This window comes from Pan troglodytes, chromosome 9 (genome assembly GCF_028858775.2).
Source record: "Pan troglodytes isolate AG18354 chromosome 9, NHGRI_mPanTro3-v2.0_pri, whole genome shotgun sequence".
Taxonomy (NCBI): Eukaryota; Metazoa; Chordata; class Mammalia; order Primates; family Hominidae; genus Pan; species Pan troglodytes.
In genome coordinates, this window is record NC_072407.2 from 65886452 (window position 1) to 65912731 (window position 26280).

The window sequence follows — 26280 nt, forward strand, 5'->3', positions numbered from 1 at the left end:
GGAAGTACATCTGAGGAATACTCAGAAAAAAACCCTTCAGAAAAATGGTCACTTTGAACACCTGCCAAGCCCAGCAAGCAACAGCTGCAAGACCTCAAATGACCAGTCACACAACATGGCACCTTCTCCCAGCCTGACCCGTAAGGGCTCAGCAGCAGGGACGTCAACCATGAGCCCAGCCACATCCCTAATCCACTAAGCTCTCAGGCAACATTTGCACCATGTGACCCACCATCAGGCATAGGCGATAGGTCTAGTGGAGATCACCTGACCCAAAGGTAGCCAATGGGAAAGTTGAGTTATCTGGCGAACTGAGCCAATCAGATTCTCTCCTGGAGGTGCCACTGGGAGTGTGGACCCACAGACAGCGGGGAAAGAATCTGAGCCAATGTGGGAGGAGAGGAGCAGGCAGGAAGGTGGGTCAGAGACTTGGGGATCATGGCAAGCAGAAGCCGTGAGGAAGCAGGAGTGCCAAGGAGATGGAAGCAACAAGGCAAAGGAAAGACGTGTAGAGCAAAGGAAAATAAGGGAAATTTTAGTAAGATTGGCAAGCATCTATACTAAATTTCCTTATAGCCGAGGACTTTTTTTTTTCAACTCAGCTGAACATCTACAGACTCCAGCTGCTGAGTCTCAGAGGCCATCCTAGATCTAGTTCCGGGCCAAGGGTCCCGGCTGTCTGCTGGTTTCTGTTCTTGTGTATTACGTCTTTCTGTCTCCCTTCCGCCCCGCATGTATCCTGACGACCAGAAACGCCCTCTACTTAAGATAACTGGAGTTGGACTCTGCTTCCTGCAGTGCAAAGAACACAGCACGCAAAAAGAAAGTGAAATACAATCCCTGACCAGGAAGAGAGCCCGGCTGTTCCCTGAACAGACTTCACACCAGGCAGTTCTTGCTGCATTTCCCCCAATAAAATCCTCCCTCGTTTTGCTTTATTTTATTCTGTGAAAATAAGCCTTATTATAAATCACAATGAAATCCACAAACCAAACCCCAAACTCTCTAGCAAAACAAGACCCCCTTGATGTATAAAGTCATCGCTGACAGGACAGTCTTTTTCAGTTATTGCTTTTGTCGCTTGTTTCTTGAGAACATGACTCCAATAAGGCTCATGGCTGCCAAGCCCATTCCTGCAACGCTTGCAGCAATGATGACATCTCTGACCTGCAACAAAGAAGAGGGTGGGTCACACTCTGTGTCAGGATCCAGAGTACAGGCTGCACATTCAGCAGAAACATTCAGCTCGGGATACCTCACATGCCCCTTGGCCTCCCTGGCCAAACTAAGGAGTCAACAAACATTGGTAGGGAAGAGGGAAGGAGAGGGCTGGATGGGAAAAGAATTCGTGGCTGGAGCCAGCTGGCCTGAAATTTACATGGAACCAAAGATGGAAAACTGGATTCACCGCGTGGGTATTCAAAGCATATAAATCCTCAGAGCGTGGCTGTGGAAAGGACAGGGAGCTGATGCCAGGATGGTCAAGATCTTGGCTGGCCAATGGGGAGCTCTAGAAGCAAAGGTGGAGTCAGGGAGGAATTGTTATTGAGTAGTCAGTAACCTATGACCTCCATAAGAGCAAGGAACTCGGCTGTCTTGTTCATCACTGTATCCCCAGTGCCTGGTCCTGCCAGGCATGGAGGATGGAGGTACTCTTCACATGTTCTTAAATAAATGACTCAACTATAAATAGTAGTGATGTTATGCTTAGAATTATTAGGATATCTGACTTGTTTGTAGTAGGAAAAAAAGTGTTTCAAAAGTAAAAGTAAATGTCCAGGTAAAAATTGAATATATGTCCAATTTTACTGCCTCCTGAAACTCAACTAAAAGTAAACTAAGGCATTTGTTTAAGGCATAATTCCACAAGAATACAGAAAACACTAAATCCTAAGGCGGCAAAGGAAAAAGCTGAGGATAAACCCTAATTATATAAAAGAATACTCCAAAAGGATCACATATTAAACCCAGGTACCTCTGAAAGTGGGAAAGAATGAGAGAGAGCTTTAGCTGGTCCCTGAACCTCCTCCCTGACCCCCAAAAGAAGTCTGAACGTTTATTCTTTGCAGAGGGTACAACAGAAGGCTTAGGGGCCTAGAAACCTAGAAGCACATGTGAGAATGTGGGTATCATACCACAAACAAGGGATTGAGAGATTGTAAACATGCTAAATGTGAGACTCCCAGACCTCCTACTCCTCTGTTCCCAGAACTTTACGCTCCACACAAGAGTCCAGAAGACTTTTCTGGGGAATCTGGCCCAAATGCAAACAACAAAAGATACCAATACTGGGAATTCCCAAACAGCCCACCCAGATCATCCTGCAGTGCAAATCAGAGTCAGCAAACCACTGCCCCTACACCCACCCCCACTCACTCAGAGCTCCATCCAGTAGCAAACCCCCACTTTTTTTTTGACAGACTGAAAACTGTTCAGCACAGTATGAAAGAGGTGAGATGCTCAGCTGGGTGTGGTGGCTCACGCCTGTAATCCCAGCACTTTGGGAGGCCGAGGCAGGTGGATCACTTGAGGCCAGGAGTTCCAGACAAACCCAGCCAACATGCGAAACCCCATCTCTAAAAATCACAAAAATTAGCCAGGCCTGATAACACGTGCCTATAGTCCCAGGTACTCAGGAGGCTGAGGCAGGAAAAAATCACTTGAACCCGGGAAGTGGAATTTGCAGTGAGCAAAGACTGCGCCATTGGGCTCCATCCTTGGCAACACAGCAAGAATGAGGTGAGGTACTGTTTATATAAATCATAATTAAGTGATCTCAACAATACAGTGATTTTACAGTATACATTAGAGGCCAGTATATATAGAGGGTAAGAGAATAGTAACAAGGAAAACATAGGTAGAAAGAATTAGCATCTCTTTCCTAACCTATGAAGTTGAATAATAAATCTTGGTCAAAATAATTTCCTGATAGTAAGACAGTGAGTATATTAAGTGTATAAAACTGAAAAACCAAAATTATAAAATAAGAAAGGTGCCTTTACACAAGTACCACTTGACAGAAGTGTTATTTGTAATTTCTCTCAGAAAAAAAGAAATGTTTAAAATGCTTTAAGGATTCTAAAATAAAAAGAACAAATACATATTTAGCTTAACAAATTTAAGAGGAGAAATTGTATTTAGATGTTGTAATTTAAAAACCTAGGGCAACAACATTTAACAAACAGACATTGTTTTTAGGATATAATTTGTTAACTATTTTAGTTTACACTAAGTAATGTGAGTTGGTTTTCTTTGAATTCAACTGAACATGATGGTTGGCAAGTGCACTTTTTTTTTTTTTTTAATCTTTGAGATGGAGTTTGCTCTTGTTGCCCAGGCTAGAATGCAATGGCGCGATCTTAGCTCACTGCAATCTCCACCTTCCGGTTTCAAGTGGTTCTCTTGCCTCAGCCTCCCAAGTAGCTGGGATTACAGGCACCCGCCACCACGCCCAGCTAATTTTTGTATTTTTAGTACAGACGGGGTTTCACCATATTGGCCAGGCTGCTCTCGAACTCCTGACCACTTGATCCACCAGCCTCAGCCTCCCAAAGTGCTAGGATTACAGGCGTGAGCCGCCGCACCCAGCCAGGCAAGTGCACTTTTAATCACGAGCATACAACTAACACACCAAACATCTGAAGAAGTCCTCTAAAATTGAAGACAGAGACAAAAAAAAATAGCAATCTGGAGAAACAGAAACTATATCTAGAAAAGAAAACATCCTTTGAACAACTATAGCTTCTCAGTCTTTTGGCTAAGATCAAGTATAAAAATTATCACTGGAGAATAAGACAGCATATTGCATCCAAAAGAAAACGTCCTTTTAAAAACTATCATTAGATCGCTTCTCGGCCTCCTGGCTAAGATGGAGTGTAAAAATTATCACTGGAGAGTAAGACAGCATATTGTATCCAATAAATAAGAACGTGTTACTATAAAAAATAATGCAGTATTGAGAAAATAAAAACGGTTCATAGAAAATAAAAATGTGAAAAAAAAACTCAATAGAAAAGTTGAAAGATAAAGCTAAGTTAAGGAAATCTCTCAAAAAGAATAGCAAAAAAATAAAGAAATAGAAACCAAAGGGAAAAAAATAAAATAAAAAACAGAACAATCCAGCTGGGTGCAGTGGCTCAAGTCTGTAATCCCAGCACTTTGGGAGGCCAAGGCAGGCAGATCGCTTGAGCTCAGGAGTTCGAGACCAGCCTGGCAACATGGTAAAACCCCATTTCTACTAAAAATACAAAAAATTAGCCAGGCATGGTGGTGCACGCCTGTAATCCCAGCTACTTGGGAGACTGAGGCTGAAGAATTCCTTGAACCTGGAAGGCAGAGGTTGCAGTGAGCTGAGATGGTGCCACTGCACTCCAGCCTGGACAACAGAGCAAGACTCAGTCTCAAAAGAAAAAAAAAAAAGAAAAGAAATAGTGCTCTGAGTCCCATCTTAATGGATAAAAGTAGACCTACACAAAGGCACATTACTATGAAATTTTATAGCATTGGGTAAAGATATTACAACATTTAGAGCAGGGAGAAAAACAGGAAATGGAGAAAAGATCAGGAATCAGGATGGCTTCAGATTTCTCAAAAGCAATTCTGGAAGCAAGAAGACAATGGAGCAGTACTGGTACCAAAACAAAGATATAGACCAATGGAACAGAACAGAGCCCTCAGAAATAATGCCACATATCTACAACTATCTGATCTTTGACAAACCTGACAAAAATAAGAAATGGGGAAAGGATTCCCTATTTAATAAATGGTGCTGGGAAAACTGGCTAGCCATATGTAGAAAGCTGAAACTGGATCCCTTCCTTACACCTTATACAAAAATTAATTCAAGATGGATTAAAGACTTACATGTTAGACCTAAAACCATAAAAACCCTAGAAGAAAACCTAGGCAATACCATTCAGGACATAGGCATGGGCAAGGACTTCATGTCTAAAACACCAAAAGCAATGGCAACAAAAGCCAAAATTGACAAATGGGATCTAATTAAACTAAAGAGCTTATGCACAGCAAAACAAACTACCATCAGAGTGAACAGGCAACCTACAGAATGGGAGAAAATTTTTGCAATCTGCTCATCTGACAAAGGGCTAATATCCAGAATCTACAATGAACTCAAACAAATTTACAAGAAAAAAAACAAACAACCCCATCAAAAAGTGGGCAAAGGATATGAACAGACACTTCTCAAAGGAGACATTTATGCAGCCAAAAGACACATGAGAAAATGCTCATCATCACTGGCCATCAGAGAAATGCAAATCAAAACCACAATGAGATACCATCTCACACCAGTTAGAATGGAGATCATTAAAAAGTCAGGAAAAAACAAGTGCTGGAGAGGATGTGGAGAAATAGGAACACTTTTACACTGTTGGTGGGACTGTAAACCAGTTCAACCATTGTGGAAGTCAGTGTGGCGATTCCTCAGGGATCTAGAACTAGAAATAACATTTGACCCAGCCATCCCATTACTGGGTATATACCCAAAGGATTATAAAACATGCTGCTATAAAGACACATGCACATGTATGTTTATTGCGGCACTATTCACAATAGCAAAGACTTGGAACCAACCCAAATGTCCAATAATGATAGACTGGATTAAGAAAATGTGGCACATATACACCATGGAATACTATGCAGCCATAAAAAATGATGAGTTCATGTCCTTTGTAGGGACATGGATGAAGCTGGAAACCATTATTTTCAGCAAAGTATCACAAGGACAAAAACCAAACATCGCATGTTCTCACTCATAGATGGGAATTGAACAATGAGAACACATGGACACAGGAAGGGGAACATCACACACCGGGGCCTGTTGTGGGGTGGGGGGAGGGGCGAGGGATAGCATTAGGCGATATACCTAATGTTAAATGATGAGTTAATGGGTGCAGCACACCAACATGGCACATGTATACATATGTAACAAACCTGCATGTTGTGCACATGTACCCTAAAACTTAAAGTATAATAAAAAAAAAAAAGAAGAAGAAGAAGACAATGGAGCAATGCCTCCAAAACTCTGAAGTGAAACCATTTCCAACCTAGAATTCTATACCCAGACAAAGTATCAAATCGAGTGAGAGGGTAAAATGACAAATAATTCAGACACACAGGGTCTCAAAGAATTTACCTCCCATGCATCCTCTTACAGAAAGCTGCTGAAAATGGTTCCCCAAAAACAGGGGAGTAAATGGAGAAAGTAGAAGACATGAGATAAAGAAAATGGGCCTTCTACTACTAGAGAGACTGGAAGGGAATCTCCCCAGAATGACAGTAAAGGGAGATTCCAGGATAACAACTTAGTACCAGGTGTAAAGAATAACTGGTAGGCAGAATGATAAGCCCCAAAAGGTGTCCATGTCCTAATTTCAGGAATCTATAAATATATCATGCTACATGGCAAGTGAGAATTAAGCTTACAAATGGAATTAAGGCTGCTAATCAATTTACCTTAAAATACAGAAATTATCGGCCAGGTGCGGTGGCTCATGCCTGTAATCCCAGCACTTTGGGAGGCCGAGGAGGGTGGATCACGAGGTCAGGAGTTCGAGACCAGCCTGGCCAACATGGTGAAACCCCATCTCTACTAAAAATACAAAAATTAGCCAGGCGTGGTGGCACATGCCTCTAATCCCAGCTACTTGGGAGGCTGAGGCAGGAGAATCACTTGAACCCAGGAGGCAAAGTTTGCAGTGAGCTGAGATCACGCCACTGCACTCCAGCCTGGGCAACAGAGCAAGACTGTCTCAAAAAAACGAAAACAAAAAAAAGAGGAAATTATCCTAGATTATTCAGATGGGCCCAATGTAATTACAAAGTTCCTTAAAAGGTAGAAGACAGACAGAAGAGTTAGTGTCACAATGACGCAATATAAGACTCAACCAGCCATTGCTCTAGCTTTGAAAATAGATGGGGACTATAAGCCAAGGAATGCCAGTATGTTGTGGAAAGTCAGGGACCCCGAATGAAGGACCAGCTGAAGCCACAGCAGAAGAACATAAATTGTTAAGATTTCATGGACATTTATCAGTTCCCAAAATTAATACTTTCATAACTTCTTACACCTGTCTTTACTGCAATCTCTGAACACAAATTGTGAAGATTTCATGGACATTTATCACTTCCCCAATTAATACTCTTATAATTTCTTATGCCTGTCTTTAATCTCTTAATCACGTTATCTTCGTAAGCTGAGAATGTACGTCACCTCAGGACCACTATTGTACAAACTGATTGTAAAATATGTGTGTTTGAACAATATGAAATCAGTGCACCCTGAAAAAGAACAGAATAACAGCGATTTTCAGGGAACAAGGAAAGATAACCATAAGGTCTGACTGCCTGCAGGGTCGGGCAGAATAGAGCCATATTTTTCTTCTTGCAGAAAGCCTATAGACAGATGTGCGAGTAGGAGAAATATCGCTGAATTCTTTTCCCAGCAAGGAACAACCCTGGGGAAAGAATGCATTCCTGGGGGTAGGTCTATAGACGGCCGCTCTGGGAGTGTCTGTCTGATGCAGTTGAGATAAGGACTGAAATATGCCCTGTCTCCTGCAGTACCCTCAGGCTTACTAGGATTGGGAAATTCCAGCCTGGTAAATTCTAGTCAGACTGGTTGTCTGCTCTCAAACCCTGTTTCCTGTTAAGATGTTTATCAAGACAATGCGTGCACAGCAGGACACAGACTCTCATCAGTAATTCTAATTTTGCCTTCACCTTGTGATCTTTATAGCCCTTTGAAGCATGTGATCCTTGTGACCTACTCCCTGTTTGTATGCCCTCTCCCCTTTTAAAATCCGTACTAAAAACTTGCTGATTTTGTGGCTGGGGGTTGTCATCACGGTCCTACCAATATGTGATGGCACCCCTGGAGGCCCAGCTGTAAAATTTCTCTCTTTGTACTCTTTCTCTTTATTTCTCAGGCTGGCCAACACTTACGGAAAATAGAAAAGAACCTATGTTGAAATATTAGGGGCTGGTTCCCCCAATACCAGTAACCTCTAGAAGTTGGAAAAGGCAAGAAAATTGATTTTCTCCTACAGACACTAGAAAAGAATGTCAATGCTTTGATTTTAGCCCAGTGAAACTCATTTTAGACTTCTGGCCCACAGAACTGTTGATAATAAATTGTGGAGTCTTAAGCCACTAACTTTGTACTAATTTGTTACAGCAGCAATAGGAAAATAATGCACTTATCAATCCAGATTGGAGCATTGTGACTCCAGAGCCTAGCATGTTGAGGACTGCCATAACCATTATCCTCTCCCATTGTACTGTGTTTCTAACCTAAAGCAACTTCTGGAGTATGTGATCTACCTAAATAAGAGAAAGAGCAAAGAAACAGAAAACTAAGAGATCATAGAATCAGAGAATGCAATCCAAGAGAAGGAAAGGAAATCCAAAGGATGACAGCCAAGGGGAGTCCAGGATGACAGCCATGCAATTGGCCAAGGAGCAACCAGCACAGAGGGAAGAAGGGCCATCTCTAGGATAGATGTGTCCAAGCAAAATAAACAAGAACTTGTAGGTTACTTGACATGGTTTCCCTTGTGGAGAACTGTACTGAGAGCTAATTGGATCATGTGGGAAGAATTGACAACAGGTACAAAGAAAACTCGGCAATGAAAGGAAGTAATAATTATCATAAAGAAAAAAGAACTCCCTCCACTTCCCTCCCAAAACAGAAAGGAAACTATCACAATTCACCACAACACTCAGCTGTGAGTTTTCTCATCATGAGTTCTGGCTGCTGAGAAATCAGTTCTGGGCACCTTGTGTTAATTACACTGCTGTGTTTCCTGTGGTTAAACACAGCTATGTGTTTCCTGACATTAAACACATTTATGGCCCAGATAAGCCTCAGTAACATCAAGATACGTATATATTTTTAACCACTGAAGATCCCCAAACTCTTCTCAACATTGGTCACATAGAAGTTTTAACAGATAGCCAGGCACAGTAGCTCATGCTTATAATCCCAGCACTTTGGGAGGCCGAGGCAGGCGGATGATGAGGTCAGGAGTTCGAGACCAGCCTGACCAACATGGTGAAACCTCATCTCTACTAAACATACAAAAATTAGCCAGGCATGGTGGCACGCACCTGTAATCCCAGCTACTCAGAAGGCTGAGGCAGGAGAATCACTTGAACCGGGAGGCGGAGGTTGCAGTGAGCCGAGATCGCACCACTGCATTCCAGCCTGGGTGACAGAGTGAGACACCATCTCAAAAAAAAAAAAAAAGTAGTTTTAACAGACAGAATTCATGATGACCAAAGTTTGGATGGAGCTACCAACCTGAGGTTTGACTGCTGCTAAGTCTTTAAATGCTCCTCTAAAAGATAATTAGGCATGGTTTTGTGGCAGCCATGGTTCTGTTGGGTTAACTTGCTAGGGAACCTGCATAAAATCACTTGTATCCAGCATTTTCCTTGCTAAGCTCTGTGTCAGGGTAGGAGAAATAGTCTGCAGATAATGGAGGAGGAACAATATGTCCCTAGTTCTTTATAGAACCTCATGGTGTGGAAACAAAAGCTGATGCAACTGGTTCATACAAAAGATACTTTGTCAAGGAAAACAACAATAACCTCATTGTTTGTGGCCATGCTTTGTACATAGTCAAAGAGTATGATTAAACACAAGACTGTTGGAAGCTAGTTAGTCCTAATAGTGCAAACTTGACAGGAAAAACTCTCTCTCCAAGAGTCAGTGCTACCTTCAGATGCCATTGATCATTTTCATGTTGCAAGACTGAAAGGTCCAATCCAGCTGCTGTGTTGTTATTACAGGATTTCTGATCATGAAAATGGGCTACCTGGTGTGTGTCACAGGTCTTAAATCAGGATATCAGGATATTGTGAAAGAGAAAAGCTGTCTCTCATTAGAAATATTAAGAAGACTGTTTTTTTTTTTTAAGTGGGCAAACAAATTCTGCCAGACTACAGACATTTAGACATTTATACTACAAAGCTCTTCTGAGTTAAGCCTTGATTTAGGGAAATCTAAATCATTTCTGGAAAAAAGAAAGTGCTAATGTGCTGCCTTCACTTTCAACAATGTTATAGGTGGATTAAAGAAGAAGTGGAGATAGTAGTGTTATTCTGAAAGCAATCCAATTGAGACCGTTAGAGGTTACAATATAAGAATGGTTATGAAATAGTTGTATATTTTCCAACAGTGATCAAGTATACAAAAAATAATAAATAAATCATTTAAAAAGAAATAAAATATTTGTATAGAAATTTGGTTTCATTTACAGTAATTTCAAAATAATACCCCACAATTTATCCAGATTTATGTAATATATGTATTGCCACCAGACACATCTTCAATTTCTATTTACCTTAATATTTTCTCTCACTCAGACTAGACTTCATTGTGAGTATAGCTTCTGGTTGCTTTTTTTTTTTTTTTTTAAGTACTGTTCAGTATGAAAGTTTCTTTACAAAACCCTACTAAAATATATGTTTTTTGAAACCTAAATATTTTTAGGTAGGTGGAAAGTAGGAGAATCTTTTTTTTAGAATATTCTTAGGCATGTAAAGCACAAATTACGTTTTAGTTTAAATTAAATGTTTCCCTTCTCAGGAAATTTGATTAATCATAAACTTTTTTTTTTGTTTTTTTTGTTTTTTTTTTTGAGACAGAGTCTTGCTCAGTCGCCCAGGCTGGAGTACAGTGGCGCAATCTCGGCTCACTGCAAGCTCTGCCTCCTGGGTTCACGCCATTCTCCTGCCTCAGCCTCCCAAGTAGCTGGGACTACAGGCCACCACGCCCAGCTAATTTTGTTTTGTATTTATAGTAGAGACGGGGTTTCACCAGGTTAGCCAGGATGGTCTCGATCTCCTGACCTCGTGATCCACCTGCCTCGGCCTCCCAAAGTGCTGGGATTACAGGCGTGAGCCACCGCACCTGGCCATAAATATTCTTTTGAAGGAAAATCTAGTCTGCTTCAAAGAGCTCAGCACAAATATAATGACTGGTCAGATTCTTTAAAACACACAAAAATATCCTCATGAGTTAAATGAAAAGGAGAGTCACTGCACTGACAGTGCTTACAAAGAAAAATACTGGTGGACATTTTCTGATACGTACTAAATCTATCATCTCTAGCAAGATGGGGCATGCATCGAAGTTCTTTTTTTTTTTTTTTTTGAGATGGAGTTTTGCTCTTGTTGCCCAGCCTGGAGTGCAATGGCGCAATCTTGGCTCACTGCAACCTCCACCTCCCGGGTTCAAGCAATTCTGCCTCAGCCTCCCGAGTAGCTGGGACTACCGGTGCACACCACCACGCCCAGCTAATTTTTGTATTTTTAGTAGAAACGGGGTTTCACCATGTTGGCCAGTATGGTCTTGATCTCTTGACCTCATGATCTGCCCGCCTCGGCCACTCAAAGTGCTGGGATTACAGGCATGAGCCACTGCGCCTGGCCAGAAGTTCTATGTTAATTTGACTCACAGCATGTGTCAGTGATCATTACTCACCTAAGTCACTAGTTCTCAACTGGAGACAGTTTTTCCCTGTGGGGGGAATTGTCTACAGACGTTTTTGGTTCTTACATCTGGCGGCGGGATGCTACTGGTATCTAGTGTGTAGAGGCCAGGGATGCTGCTAAACATCCTACAGTGCACAGGACAGGACTTGACAATGAAGAATTATCTGGCCCATAATGTCAATAGTGCTGAGGCTGAGAAACCCCTATCCTAGAACAAGAAATGAAAGAGGAAATCTTTAGAAGCAGTAGAGATGGCACCTCTGTTTTTGTTGTAGAATATTCTGGCTTCATTTTCTGTGATGGGATCAAGTAGAATTGTTCATGCTGTTTCATTGTTGTGTTATCATTGTTTTGCCTCTTTCAAGTGAATGGGTAGATGGGTAGGGCCAAAGTCACAGGAAGAAAAGTGTGATGTGTTCAATTTGCATTGTTTCATTTTGCAAGTGTTAAATTATTGTTTACAAAAAGAATAATGGTATAAGACATTTCTTAGTTATTTTACTATCTCAAGATTTGGAATTTTATTTAATTACTCCAAATAGCATTTATGGCCAGGAGCAGTGGCTCACATCTATAATTCCAGCACTTTGGGAGACTGAGGCAGGAGGGTTGCTAGAGACCAAGAGTTTAAGACCAGCCCAGACAACAAAGTGAGACCCTGTCTCTACAAAAAATACAAAAATCAGCCAGGCATGGTGATGTGCACCCATAGTCCCAGCTACTTGGGTGTGTGTGTGTGTGTGTGTGTGTGTGTGTGTGTGTGTGTGTGTGTATGTGTGTTTGAGAAGGAGTCTCGCTCTGTTGCCCAGGCTGGAGTACACTGGCGCAATCTTGGCTCACTGCAACCTCCACCTCCAGGGTTCAAGCGATTTTCCTGCCTCAGCCTCCTGAGTAGTTGGGACTGCAGGTGCCCGCCATCACACCCAGCTAATTTTTGTATTTTTAGTAGAGACGGGGTTTCACCATGTTGGCCAGGGTGGTCTCAAACTCCTGACCTTAGGTGATCCACCCACCTCAGCCTCCCAAAGTGCTGGGATTACAGGCATGAGCCACCACGCCCGGCCAGCCCCGTTCTTTATTCTGTTAATAACTGCTGAAAGAATAACTAAATGAGATGATTAGGATATATTTTGTAAACCTACCAAATATTCTTAACGTAGAACTCTGAATTTCAAAAAGTATCTTATTGCTTCCCAAGGTTGTCTTGTACTCTGTATTTGGAGTTTATTGCTGCATAGGAGCATGAGTTTTACCAAGAGTAAGTAAACACCTTGATAGTGATGCAAGATCACCAATGATGAAACTCAATTTGTTATCATGTTTGTCTTTCTTATGCTAATATTGTCACTGCTAATTAAAAAAAAACAAAACTTCTATTATACCTAAATCTGTCAATAAATGTTCATTTTCAAATTTAAAAAGATACATAAATGGGCCAGGCACAGTGGCTCACACCTGTAATCTTAACACTTTGGGAGGCAGAAACAGGCAGATCACTTGCGGTCAGGAGTTCCAGACCAGCCTGGCCGATATGGGGAAACCACATCTCTAATAAAAATACAAAAATTACCCAGGTGTGGTGGCACATGCCTTTAGTCCCAGCCACTCTGGAGGCTGAGGCAGAAGAATCACTTGAACCCAGGAGGCAGAGGTTACAGCGAGCCAACATCGCACCACTGTGCTCTAGCCTGGGTGACGAAAAAAGACTCTGTCTTAATAAATAAAAAGATACATAAATAAAAAACAAGAGAGAGAAGATAAGAAAATCAGCAAAGCAGTCTAGGGATCCAACAGCCTAATAATAGGAGTGCCAGAGAATACAAACTGGAAAATTTCCAAGAACTAAAGAAAGTGAGTTTCCAAGTACCTGGCACAATACATGAAAATAGACCCATGCAAGGTAATAAAATTTCAGAACACTGAGGATGAAGAGAAGATTCTATACAGTTCTGAAAAGAAAAAATAGATCACATACAAACAATAAAAAATCAGAACAGCTTCAGACTTCTCTACCGCAATAACAAAAGCTAGATGACAATAAACCAATGCCTTCAAAATTCTGAAAAAAAAAATACTATTTCTAACCTAGAATTCTATACCCAGCCAAATGATTAATCAAATGTGAGAATAAAATGAAGATATTTTCAGGTATGCAAGATCTTTTTTTGTTTGTTTTTTGTTTCTTGGGTCTTTTTTTTTTTTCTGACCAAGTCTCACTCTGTCACCCAGGCTGGAGTACAGTGGCGTGATCTCGGCTCACTGCAACCTCTGCCTCCTGGGTCCAAGCAATTCTCGTGCCTCAGCCTCACCAGTAGCTGGGATTACAGGCGCATGTCACCATGCCTGCCTAGGGATCTTTTTAAAATGTACCATTTCTCAGTAAACTATTAGGGGACGTAGTCTACCAAAACAAGGGCATAAACCAAAAAAGAGAAGGATGTGAACTACAGAACATAAAAGCATTAATACAGCAGGGAACTGAAAGAAATTTCTAGGATGCTAGTAAAGAGAGATACCAAGATGACAGACAGCAATGCCTCATCAAGTGTGACAAGAGACAAATGTGGCCGGGCACAGTGGCTTATGCCTGTAATCCTAGCACTTTGGGAGGCTGAGGCGTTAGGATCATTTGAGCTCAGGAGTTCAAGACCAGCCTTGGCAACAGAGTGAGACCTCATCTCTATTAAAATAAAAAACAATAAAATAAAAAAAATTTTTTTTGAGACTGGGTCTTGCTCTGTCACCTAGGCTGGAGTGCAGTGGTGTGATCTCAGCTCACTGCAACCTCTGCCTCCCAGATTCTAGTGATTCTCTTGCCTCAGCCTCCTGAGTAGCTGAGATTACAGATGCCCAACACCATGCCCGGCTAATTTTTGTATTTTTAGTAGAGATGGGGTTTCACCATGTTGGCCAGGCTGGTCTCAAACTCCTGACCGCAAGTGGTCTGCCCACCTTAGTCTCCCAAAGTGCTGGCATTACAGGTGCGAGCCACTGTGCCCAGCCTAAAATAAAATTGTTTTAAGAAAAGAAAAACAAGACACAAATGTTTTGAAGGCTGTTATCCCCAAGAGATAGATGTAGTAAGTGCCACCATCCCCTGGTCTCCTGCTTTCACTGCATCACCTTTTTAACCTGACAATATTCAGGCACTAATGAAGTTCTTCTCATGGCCCTGCCCACTGATTCCCCAGAAGAAAGCTCTTATCAACTCTCAGGGAAGTTGAAGCCAGACCATGACCAACAGACTGCAATCTTCACAAACATTGGCAATATTGCCCTTTCTTTACCTAGTTAGCTATGTACCACCTACTCAATTTCTAAGTTGATCACCTTTAACATTCATATATAAATAGTTGTTGAACATGAATAACCCAACTGATTGAAGAAAAAAATAAGAGGATACCCATTCAAAGGTAACTAATATCCCACTGTAGACAGGTATAGGAACCGCCTAACAAACATGAGGGTTGGTGTAGTAAGCACAGCTGGTTATCAGCAGTATGAAGAGAGTAAGAGTGATTCCTATAGGTGGTGTTAGTCAGTGTCTTCCCATTCAAGTGGCTGTGGCCCACAGAGGCCAGCGGACCAGGCAATGGATGAGCCAAGCAAAAAAAAAAAAAAAGAGGATAATTTAAAAAAAAAAATGAGGATAATCATGACTATTTTTACTACTACAATGTATTCAGTGTGCTAAGAATAAACATGCTCTTATTTAATTCACAAGGTAATCCTCCAAGATGAGTATTATCATTCATACTTTACCAAAGTGTGGGGAGCTGGACTAACTCTCCTGAGGTCAGACAGCCGGCAAAAGGCAGAGACCAGGTCCAGCCCACATTGGCCTGACTCTAGGAGCCCAGGCTCTTAACCACCACACTGACCAGGGAAGAAGAAATTGGATCTCAAAATAATAATAATAATAAAAGTGAACAGCCTGATGGATCTTAACCTAATCATTCATTGAAAGAAATATGTATTCTTTTGCATCAACAGCCATGTAAGAACCTTCCCAATGTTCTTTTCACCTATGCAAAAAAAAAAAAAAAAAAAGATGGAAGTGGCTGAAAGGGAGGGGGAAGAAGTGCAAGAAAATGAGAAGAGAAAAAGAGATTGAAAGGAGAGAAAAGACAAAAATAAAATCAAGTAAATGAACAAAACTGCATCCCCTAGGGTCTCCCAGATTCACCCTTAGGGTTCAGCCAGGCTGAAGACAGTGCTGTTTATAAGCACGATCAGGCTATGCCACACAGACCTGGGCTTCAAATCCCAACTCTGCTAATTATCTGCACAGGAAAAGACAGGTACCAGGTCTGGAGACTCAACAAAGATTTTTTTGATGAAATGAATGGCTGTAGACAAGTTACTTAAGCTCAGTTTCCCAATCTGTAAGGTAGTGGGTCCTAAAACCTGCCTTTAGGGCTGGGGAGGGCCATCTCAGGGACAGGTGGCCAGGGAGGGCTTGGCAATGGGAATGACTATCATGTCTGTGACTCCTTTCCTTGGCCACCCACCCCCGCCCCCGACTACACTGATCTGCATTGCCAACTTGCCTCTCTCCCCACCCTTGTCCCCACTCCAACTGTGACATCCTCAAGGGCAGTAATTCTGTCTCTGCTATTTTGTCTTGTTCATGCCTCCATAGCCATGCCCAGCCTCCGTCAGCAGAGGGAATGGTCTGGTTCCTGGGGAAGGCGACACGGGCAGAGGACGCACCTGGTCACTGCGGGCAACTCCATAGCGCAGCTCATTCACAAAGTGCTCGCAGTTCTCACTGGTCAGCTTGTAGAGCACCTCCTGCCCCACCAGCTCCTCCGCCCGCTGGATGATTTTGCTGCAGGGCAGCGGCGAGTACTTGTCATCGTGTTTGTTGTTGACCTGGTACTTGTCACTCCCGGCCACATCATAGAGCAATTCCTTCTTCACGATGGCCTTGTCAGTCAGGGCGGACATGACACTGGCTGCACCAGCTCCTGCAACCTCACCTGCAGATCCACAAAGAGGAAACAGAGGGATTGGTCCTGGGAAGGGCCACGGAGGCTCAGAGCTGGCCCCCAGCCGGGTATCTGCCCTTGGCTCCATCCACAAAGGATAAGCAACAAGTGGAAGGGTCAGACGCATGGCTGTGGGCCTTGGGGAAGGTGTGTGTGGTCTCTGGGCCCTGGTTTCCTTATCTAAAATGAAAGGGAGTGAAGTTCCATGATTTACTGTGATTTTTTTCTTACTCTAGAGAAGGTGGTCTTCTATACCTCATGACACTTAAGTGGCCCCCTTGGTTATGCAAATATGAGCCAAGAGCATACTCATCCACCTGGGAAGATAAGGTGGGAGACTTTTATGATGGCATCAGGGCTACACCTACTTGACCACACAAAGCTGCTTACTGCAGAAAACATGGCTGGGTTTTCCAGAGTCCCAGCCCTTCTGGAAACAGAGTGACCAAAACGCACAGCTGTCCCCCTAGCTGTGATGGATGCTAAGGAGGCTTAGTGGGTACATGGGCACAGCCCAGGCCAAGGCCCAGGGCAAGGAAGGGCCACAAAGCTCCAGAAATGAAATGATCTTGAAGACAAGGAGTCCAGGTTCAACATGAAGACCAGGATGGTGGACAGGGAAAGCTGATGCCAACACAGACTGGGCATTCCTCCCAACTCAAACAACCTGTGTGGCGCAGGGAGAGGCAGGCACTGAGTATGATGATTGAAAAAGTGGGGATGGGCTGGGCACAGTGGCTCATACCTGTAATCCCAGCACTTTGGGAGGCCAAGGCAGGCAGATCACTTAAGCCCAGGAGTTTCAGACAAGCCTGGGCAACATGGCAAAACTCCGTCTCTACAAAAAATACAAAAACTAGCCATGTATGGTGGTGTGCACCTGTGATCCCAGCTACTCAGGAGGCTGAGGCAGGAGGATCACTTGAGCCCTGGAGGTTTAGGTTGCAGTCAGCTGAGATTGCGCCGCTGCACTCCGACCTGGACAACAGAGTGAGATCTTGCCTTAGGAAAAAAAGAAAAAGAAAAAGTAGGTATGCACTCAAGGGATGGGCCTACGCACCCAGGGAGCATGTCAAAGGAGGTTCACTCTCACTCTCCTCAAACAGCCACTGTGACCCTGTCAGGGTCAAGGCCCCCAGGGTGCCACAGCAGCACCCTGTTAAACTGGGTAGGACCAGTCTTCAACAATGACATCCGTGTGACAGCAACAGCAGGAGAGGCCGATTAGATTTCAGGTCCTGCTCTTCTCCGCTTTCCAAAGACCAATAAACCTTTTCAGCCTGCATGCAATGCCTACATGCAATGCCAAGATATTAGAAATTTAGGGAATTCAGACTTGATAGGAAAAGGGCACGTGAAGCTTGGAAGATTCATTGAAGTAAATAAAAGAGAGGGTGCCTTATTGGAGCCCTGCGTTTGTCGGGAGGATGAGCTCCGGGGGCCCACCCAGCCTCAGCTCCCAGGCAAAGTGGGTGACGGCGCAGGGACTCGGAAGAGGCAAGCAAGTTGCCTAGAGCCCAAAGTTTAAGGAGGCACCAAATCTCAGGGCCATGCAAGTGCAGAGTCAACAACCAAGAGTGAGGACTTCCTTAAACTTATATCTAGATGCCACCCAGGACAGGGGTACCCTGTGCTCAAGCTGGCGGTGAGAAGCTCTGGGTTCGACCCCAGCACATCACCAACCAGCTGAGTGGTCTGGACCTGTCACTTCACTTTGCTCCAGAAATCCCCAAATACACACTAAAATTGATGCACAAATACATATCAACACAGTAATTTAAAGTTCCTTCTTTTTTTTTCTTATTTTGAGACAGAGTCTCACTCCATTGCCCAGGCTGAAATGCAGTGGTGTGATCTTGGCTCGCTGCAACCTCCTCCTCCTCAGTTCAAGCGATTCTCATGCCTCAACCTCCTGAGTAGCTGGGACTACAGGTGTGCACCACCATGCCCAGCTAATTTTTATATTTTCAGTAGAGATGGGGTTTCACCATGTTGGCCAGGCTGGTCTCGAACTCAAGCCTGGTCCGAGCTCAAGCAATCCACCCACCTCGGCCTCCCAAAGTTCTGGGATTACAGGTGTGAGCCACCACACCTGGCCTAAAGTTCCTTCTTTTAAAAAGTGAGTCTACTGAAGAAAATATGAAGTGAACAATCACAGAAAGAGCATGTGGATGTGGCAATCCATCAGCGACTGAATTTTGGGATAGCTTGGACTGGGCAGTGCAGCATTGTGGTTAAGGGCACAGAATCAAGTCAGACTGCCTGGGTTTGGGTCCTGCCTGCACCCCTTACCATTATGCAACCTTGGGTAAGTTTCTTAACTTCTCTGAGTCCCCCATTCCTTGTAGGATAGAAACAAAAATAGTCCCTACTGCACAGGCAGCTGTGAGGATTAAAGGGGTTGGCCAGAAAACATGCTTTCACCAGTGTCTGGCACAGGACAGGCACTTCAGCAAGTTTATAAGCTTCCTTCCAGCTCTAATTTCTACAGTTCTCTCAGCAGCAGAAGGTCAGTCCTCCTTGCCTCATCTATCCCACATGACTCCTGTGAAACTCGAGTGAGATGCAGGTAGAAGCATCTTTTCCTTTGAAGGAGTATCACTGACCTGATGGTCTGTGACACACCTGTCCACCTGTCCAACCGGGTGCTTGTCATGCCTTCCCCCACCCTCTATCTACCACACACACCTGCTCAGTGCAGCCAATCAATACTGAGGCCCTACTAGGTGCCGGGCCTTGTCCAAGGTGCTGAAGTCAGTGACGTGATCTGGACAGCAGGCCTGCCCTCAAGCAATTCCCATGCTACTGAGAAGACGCTGACAATGAACAAATACACAAAATAAGATACTTGCAGGTACCAACAGACACTATGGAAAGACAGAGTGGAGTGACATGGCAAGGATGACCAGGAGAGGCTGCCGTTGCTCAGGCTGGGGAGGCCACCCCAAGGAAAAGGCATCTTTGCTGAAGCTTGAATGATGAAGCATCTAGAGCAGAAGGAACAGCAGGAATGAAGTCTGCAGGGAGGAGACAGCTTGGCATGCCAAGAGGCAGCAAGGAGGCCAACGTTGCTGGAGTCTAGAGACCCAGGAGGGGAGAGGAGAAAGACGAGGCCCAAAGTCACAGACCAGGCCAGACCAGGCCGGGCCCTACAGGCCACAGTGTAGACTTTGATGCTTTGTTTTGGTTTGGTTTTGGTTTGTTTTTTTGAGACGGGGTTTCACTCTGTCACCCAGGCTGGAGTGCAGTGGTGCAATCTTGGTTCACTGCAGCCTCCGCCTCCTGCTCGTGCCTCAGCCTCCGCCTCCTGCTCGTGCCTCAGCCTCCAAGTAGATAGGACTACAGTGGCGCGTCACCATGCCCGACTAATTTTTGTATTTTTAATAGAGATGGGGTTTCGCCATGTTGGCCAGGCTGGTCTCAAACTCCTGATCTCAGGTGATTCACCCACCTCAGCCTCCCAAAATACTGGGATTACAGGCATGAGCCACCGCACCTGGCCCTTGATTTACAGTTTCAAACAATCACACCACCTGCCCATGAATGAGGAACTGGCCGTGAGTGGCAAGAGGCAGAGAGACCAGCCAGAAGTCGCAGTGCCACCAGGCGAGGGAGGGTGGTTGCTCATACCAGGGCGCTGCAGTGGGGATGGTAAGAAGTGGTCAGAGCTGGGGTCTGTTTCAGAGATAAAGCCAACAGGATTCCCTGATAGATTAGACATGGGTTGGAAGGAATGGAGAATGACTCCTAGGCTTTAGGCCTGAGCAGCTGAATGGTGTCTTCCACTGGAGCCTCCCATTTGGGGCAGATCAAGTTCAAGATGCCAGGTAGACACCCAAGTGGAGTTACCAAGTAGTCAAGAGGTTATGCAAGTCTGAAGCTGAAGGGGGATGTAAATTGAGGGTTTGAGCTTAGGAGATATTGACAAATAGAAGGTATTGGAAGCTAAGGAATCCAATGAGGTCATCTGAGCTCGATTTAGGGAAATGAGAGAGGAGGAGCAGCCCACACAAGAGACCAAAAAAGAAGGGCCCAGAGGGAGAGGAAGAAAGTCAGGTGCCAGGTGGAGAGCAGGAAGGTCACTCACATCAAATGCTGCAGAGAAGCCAAGTCAGCTGTGATGGGACTTGGCTTTGAGCTTTGGCAAGATGTGGAAGCTTTTCCCTACCCTTGAGAACTGCTCTGTCAGGGGGGCAAAAAAAGAGAATCTGAGAGCAAAACTCCATCTCAAAAAAAAAGAAAAAGAAAAAAGAAAGTGTGGGTATAGGGGATGGAAGGCAGAATGGGAAGCGAGGAACCAGAGGTGGCCAGGCAGACAAAGCTGTAATGAGATCTGCTCTGTGGGGCGTTAAGCAGAGAAGGATGTGAGGCCAGGCGTTTGATCAACGGGAGATATTACAGCTGTCTCTATGTCAATACGAATGATCCAGTTGAAAGGGAGAAGATGACAATACAGAAGGAGGTGGGGAATTTGAGGAGCAAAGTGCTTATGAAAGGAAGAGGAGGGGGTGGGGGTACATGGGTAAGGGGCTCAGGGTGGGGAAGATGACATCTACTCTGGTTACTTCTGATGGGGTGAGGCCACTAGTTAGAATTAAAACGATATGCAAAAGACATGTTCAAGGGCCGTGCACGGTGGCTCACGCCTGTAATCTCAGCACTTTGGGAGGCCGAGGCAGGCAGATCACTTGAGGTCAGGGGTTTGAGACCAGCCTGGCCAACATGGTGAAATCCCATCTCTAGTAAAAATACAAAAATTAGCTGGGCATGGTGGTGTGTGCCTGTAATCCCAGCTACTCCAGAGGCTGAGGCAGGAGACTCGCTTAAAAGCAGGAGGTGGAGGTTGCAGTGAGCCAAGATCATGCCCCTGCACTCCAGCCTGGGCCACAGAGCAGGACTCCATCTCGAAAAAATAAAAATAAAAAAAAAGAGTGTCTATAACAGCTCTATTCATAGCAGTCAAAACCTGCAATGAGTCTGATGTCAGAAAAATGGATGCTAAATTGTGGCATATTCATATAACAGAAAATACACAGCAGTGAAAAAGAATTCCTGCTACTCACAGCAGCATGGATGACTCACATGGGCATGATGTTGGCCAAAAGAAGCCAGACACAAAAGAGCACGGGCCGTGTGATACCTCTTCCATGAAGTTCTAGAACAGGCAAAACTCATCTATGGCGGGAAAAGCTAGAATGATGGTTGCCTGGGCGAGGCGTGGGGAGGGGTATTGTAGAAGCATGAGAGAGCCTTTCAGGGTAAGTGGCACAGTGGGAATGTTCTAGATGTGGATCTGGGGCACTGTTACATGGATGGTTTTTTTTAATTCACTGACTGTATACTTTACTATGCTTGTACATTTTACAATATTTATGTTATACCCCAGTTTAAGTTAAAGGCTTAAGAGAAGGGTGAGGAATTCTCACAAGAGTTCTCCAAGTTAAGTATTCATATCCTCAGTTTGCAAAAAAGGAAATCAAGGCTGAAGAATGGAAACTGGATTCATAACCAAATCTCTCTGCCCAAACACCTGCACTCTTCCCAGGAGCTTTACGCTTAAGAGTTGAGTGTGTTGCGGCCGGGCACAGTGGCTCACGCCTGTAATCCCAGCACTTTGGGAGGCCGAGGAAGGCGGATCACGAGGTCAGGAGATCGAGACCATCCTGGCTAACACAGTGAAACCCCGTCTCTACTAAAAATACAAAAAATTAGCCAGGCGTGGTGCCAGGTGCCTGTAGTCCCAGCTACTCAGGAGCCTGAGGCAGGAGAACGGTGTGAACCTGGGAGGCAGAGCTTGCAGTGAGCCAAGATCGCGCCACTACACTCCAGCCTGGGTGACAGAGCGAGACTCTGTCAAAAAAAAAAAAAAAAAAAGAGTTGAGTGTGTTGCATACAAAGTCACAGCATAAAAAACACATCAAAACAGAGCTTCCTCCTCAGATGCCACCTCGGTCCCTCTACAGCAGCGGTCCCCAACCTTTTTAGCACCAGGGACTGGTTTTGTGGAAGACAATTTTTCCATGGACTCGGCAGTGGGGAGGGATGGTTTCAGGATGATTCAAGCACATGACATTTATTGTGTACTTTATTTCTATTATTATTACATTGTAATATATAATGAAATAATCATACAACTGACCATAATGCAGAATCAGTAGGAGCCCTGAGTTTGTTTTCCTGCAACTAGATGGTCCCTTCTGGGGTGACGGGTGACAGTGACAGATCATCAGGCATTAGATTCTCATAAGGAGTGATATGGTTTGGCTCACAGTGTATCCCCACCCAAATCTCATGTCAAACTGTAATCCCCACGTGTCAGGGGAGGGACTATATGGGAGGTGACTGAATCATGAGCGAGATTTCCCTCATGCTTTTCTCATGATAATGAGTGAGTTCTCACAAGATCTGATGGTTTAAAAGTGTGGCACTCCGGACATGGTGCCTCATGTCTGTAATCCCAGCACTTTGGGAGGCTGAGGCAGGTGGATCTCCTGAGGTCCAGAGTTCAAGACCAGCCTGACCAATATGATGAAAATCCATCTCTACTAAAAATAGAAAAATTAGTCGGGCGTGGTGGCAGGTGCCTGTAATCCCAGCTACTCGGGAGGCTGAAATAGGAGAATCACTTGAACCTGGGAGGTGGAGTTTCCAGTGAGCCGAGATTGTGCCATGGCACTCTACCCTGGGCAAGAAAAGCGAAACTCCATCTTAAAAAAAAAAAAAAAGTGTGGCACTCCCCCACCTCCTGCCACCATATAAGACCTGCCTTGCTTCCCCTTCACCTTCTGCCATGATGGTAAGTTTCCTGAGGCCTCCCCAGCCATGCAGAACTGTGAGTCAATTAAACCTCTTTCTGAAGGGCCGGACGCGGTGGCTCACGCCTGCAATCCCAGCATTTTGGGAGGCTGAGGCGGGTGGATCACGAGGTCAGGAGATCGAGACCATCCTGGCTAACACGGTGAAACCCCGTCTCTACTAAAAATACAAAAAATTAGCCAGGCGTGGTGGCAGGCACCTGAGTAGTCCCAGCTACTCAGGAGGCTGAGGCAGGAGAATGGTGTAAACCCGGGTGGCGGAGCTTACAGTGAGCCGAGATTGCGCCACTGCACTCCAGCCTGAGTGACAGAGCAAGACTCCGTCTCAAAAAAAACAAAAAACAAAACTCTTTTCTTTATAAATTACCCAGTCTCGGGTAGTTCTTTATAGCAGTGTGAAAACAGACTAATACAAGGAGTGTGCAACCTAGATCCCTTGCGTGTGCAGTTCACAGTAGGGTTCATGCTCCTATAAGAATCTAATGCCGCTGCTGATCTGACAGGAGGTGGAGCTCAGGCGGTAATACAAGCGATGGGGAGCAGCGGTAAATACAGATGAAGTTTCGCTCACTTGCCCACCACTCACCTCCTGCTCTGGAGCCCAGTTCCTACCCAGTACCAGTCCATGGCCTGGAGGTTGGGGACCCCTGCTCTAAAGAACCCCCTGAGGTTCCCAGGAGCAGACCTTGAAAACCAGTGCCCCACACCAAACTGCCCCACATCAAACTTCTTGTAACATTCAGAGACAACTGCCAGTTGGGAAGCAAGAAGAATGTTGGGGTCACCTGTTACCCACAGTTCCCCATCCCCTCTCTTCCCAGCCCCTGGGGCCCATCACAGTGGAGGTCCCATGTGTTCTTACTTGGAGGGGCCAGATGAACTACATATCCATCGCCAACATAGATGGCCCAGTGTCTGTAGAAAGGGCGAAAAATCTCAATCAGGTCTCCAGGCTTAGGCTCTGGCTGCAAAACCAAGAACAGGGCTGTTAGAGGGAGCATGAGATCGCGGAACCAGGACAGGGCTCAGTGAGGAAGGTGCAGCTGAGTGGTCCCCAGCTATCAGCTCAGCAGAACATATGTCCTGAGCCCTGCTCTGCCAGGTCCAATGCCAGTCCAACTTCACAAGCTTGTGACCCAGACCTGCAGGCACCATGGGCCTGCCCTTCTGTCAATACAAATTGCCAAGTACAAACCTAAAAGGTTTCTTCATGAGCTGGAGTCTCTGCCTTATTATTTCTAGGAATATTATTTATTGAACTCTTACTCTGAGCCAAGCACTTCACTCTCCGTGTTTTACAAGATGGCTCAATAAATCCACACAACCATCCAATGATGAACCCCATTTTATGGATGAGGAAATCAAGGCCTAGAAATGCAAAAGAATTTGTGCAAAGACATATAACTCATGAGTGACTTGGCCAGGACTGAACGCCCAGCTGGCTGATTCCCAGCCCAGTCTGACCATCAGGAAACACCACCAGTTATGTGACTAGAGCTGCCCACCTGGGGTCCATGCCAGAGGCTGCCAGATCTGGAGGGCATTCCACAGACACTCCCCAACACCTGGCCTGGGCCTAATGGAGAACTGGCATCAGTCTCCAGCAGTAATGTCCCCCGGCTGCTCAGCCTGATGCTAAGGTGTGCGTGTTCACATTGAGTGAGTATGTGTGTGAGTATGGATGCATGAGTGTGAGACTACGTGTGAGAGTGAGTGTGTGTATGTGAGAAGGGGAAGGTAGGGAGGGTGCAGTAAATGCTCTCACCCTGTTAGGGGAGCATGGGGCAGAGTTTGAGAAAACTTCAGAGAGGTTCAAGATCCCATCCATTCAACATTATCCACGTCCATTCAGCATTATCCACATCCCAGAATCAGACCCTGCACTAAGTGCTGGGGGAGGGGAAGTTCCGACTCTCACTAGAATCAGGGGTAAAGAACTTCTCCAGGCCAACCTTTAAACCCCTTTAATGAGCAAAGAAATCAACCTTTTAGAACACCTAGAGACAGAGCCCATCAGAGGCTTGTTCTGGCCCCTTCATCCTTTGCTGGAGTCTTCAGCCACAGTCAGGGCTAAACTGCCCTCAGCACAGTGAAGATATGGGGTGAGGACTCCGGCTTGCTTGCACCTAGAGTCAGATCCACAGGGGTTTGCCCACATCTCGCCAGCAAGCTTGGTGGCCCTACCAGAGACATTCCATCAAGGATGAGGCATGGGGAGGACTCATCCTCGGCTGACCTCCCCTGAGCGCAAATGATGGGCAGTGGTTAACAGCCAATCACAACTCTACAACGCCTATGAAGGCGGGTCAAAGGCCAGTTTGCTTATTATTTCACAGAAACATTAAAACTACAAACAGGTAGCATGTGTGGCAGGGAATTTTACAGATAAATCATGTTCTTTTGTTGCAGTAAATATAATTTCTTTTCCAAAATAGAGGGCACTCAGTTCTTACTGAGAACCTATTTCAGAACAATGGACAACGGTCACAATTTATGAATCCCGTTGTTTTCCAGGAAAAAAAAAAAGAGTATTAATTGTTTGGTCAGAGTTTGGGGATTCAAGAATCCCGAAAAAGGAATTTAAACAGGGATCTCCTCAAACAGACAAGGACATAAAGACTGGGTGGGTACCCATCCCTGAGGGAGGCTGCAGGTTGGAAAGAGATGGTGTGGACATCAGTAAGACCATGTTGAGTAATAAGCAGCTGGCGGTGTGCAGAGCCAAAGAGCTCACCTGCTCCACATAAACACCAATGAGAGGAGCCCTCACGTAGAACATGCTGCCTTTATTTTTTCTTTTTAAGACAGGATCTCACTCTGTTGCCCAGGCTGGAGTGTAGTGGCATGATCGTGGCTCACTGCAGCCTCAACCTCCCCAGGCTCAGGTCATCTTCCCACCTCAGCCTCCCAAATAGTTGGGAGCACAGGTGCACACCACCATGCCTGGCTAATTTTTA

General features: G+C 44.9%; 1 protein-coding gene across 2 annotated transcripts in view; it reads right to left on the bottom strand.

Moving 5' to 3' along the window:
- Nucleotides 1-925: 925 nt before the first annotated feature.
- The window catches only part of PLAAT3 (phospholipase A and acyltransferase 3), a 39814-nt gene continuing 14459 nt past the window's right edge, over nt 926-26280 (bottom strand). The window contains exons 3-6 of one of the 2 annotated variants that reach the window (XM_054662377.2): nt 24186-24288; nt 16231-16499; nt 9127-9247; nt 926-1167 (exon numbers count right to left, since the gene is read on the bottom strand). In XM_054662377.2, coding sequence (XP_054518352.1) covers nt 9143-9247; nt 16231-16499; nt 24186-24288 — 477 coding nt within the window. In that variant the 3' untranslated portion in view covers nt 926-1167; nt 9127-9142. The remainder of the gene's footprint in view (nt 1168-9126; nt 9248-16230; nt 16500-24185; nt 24289-26280) is intronic. The other variant, XM_016921109.4, reaches the window with a different exon arrangement.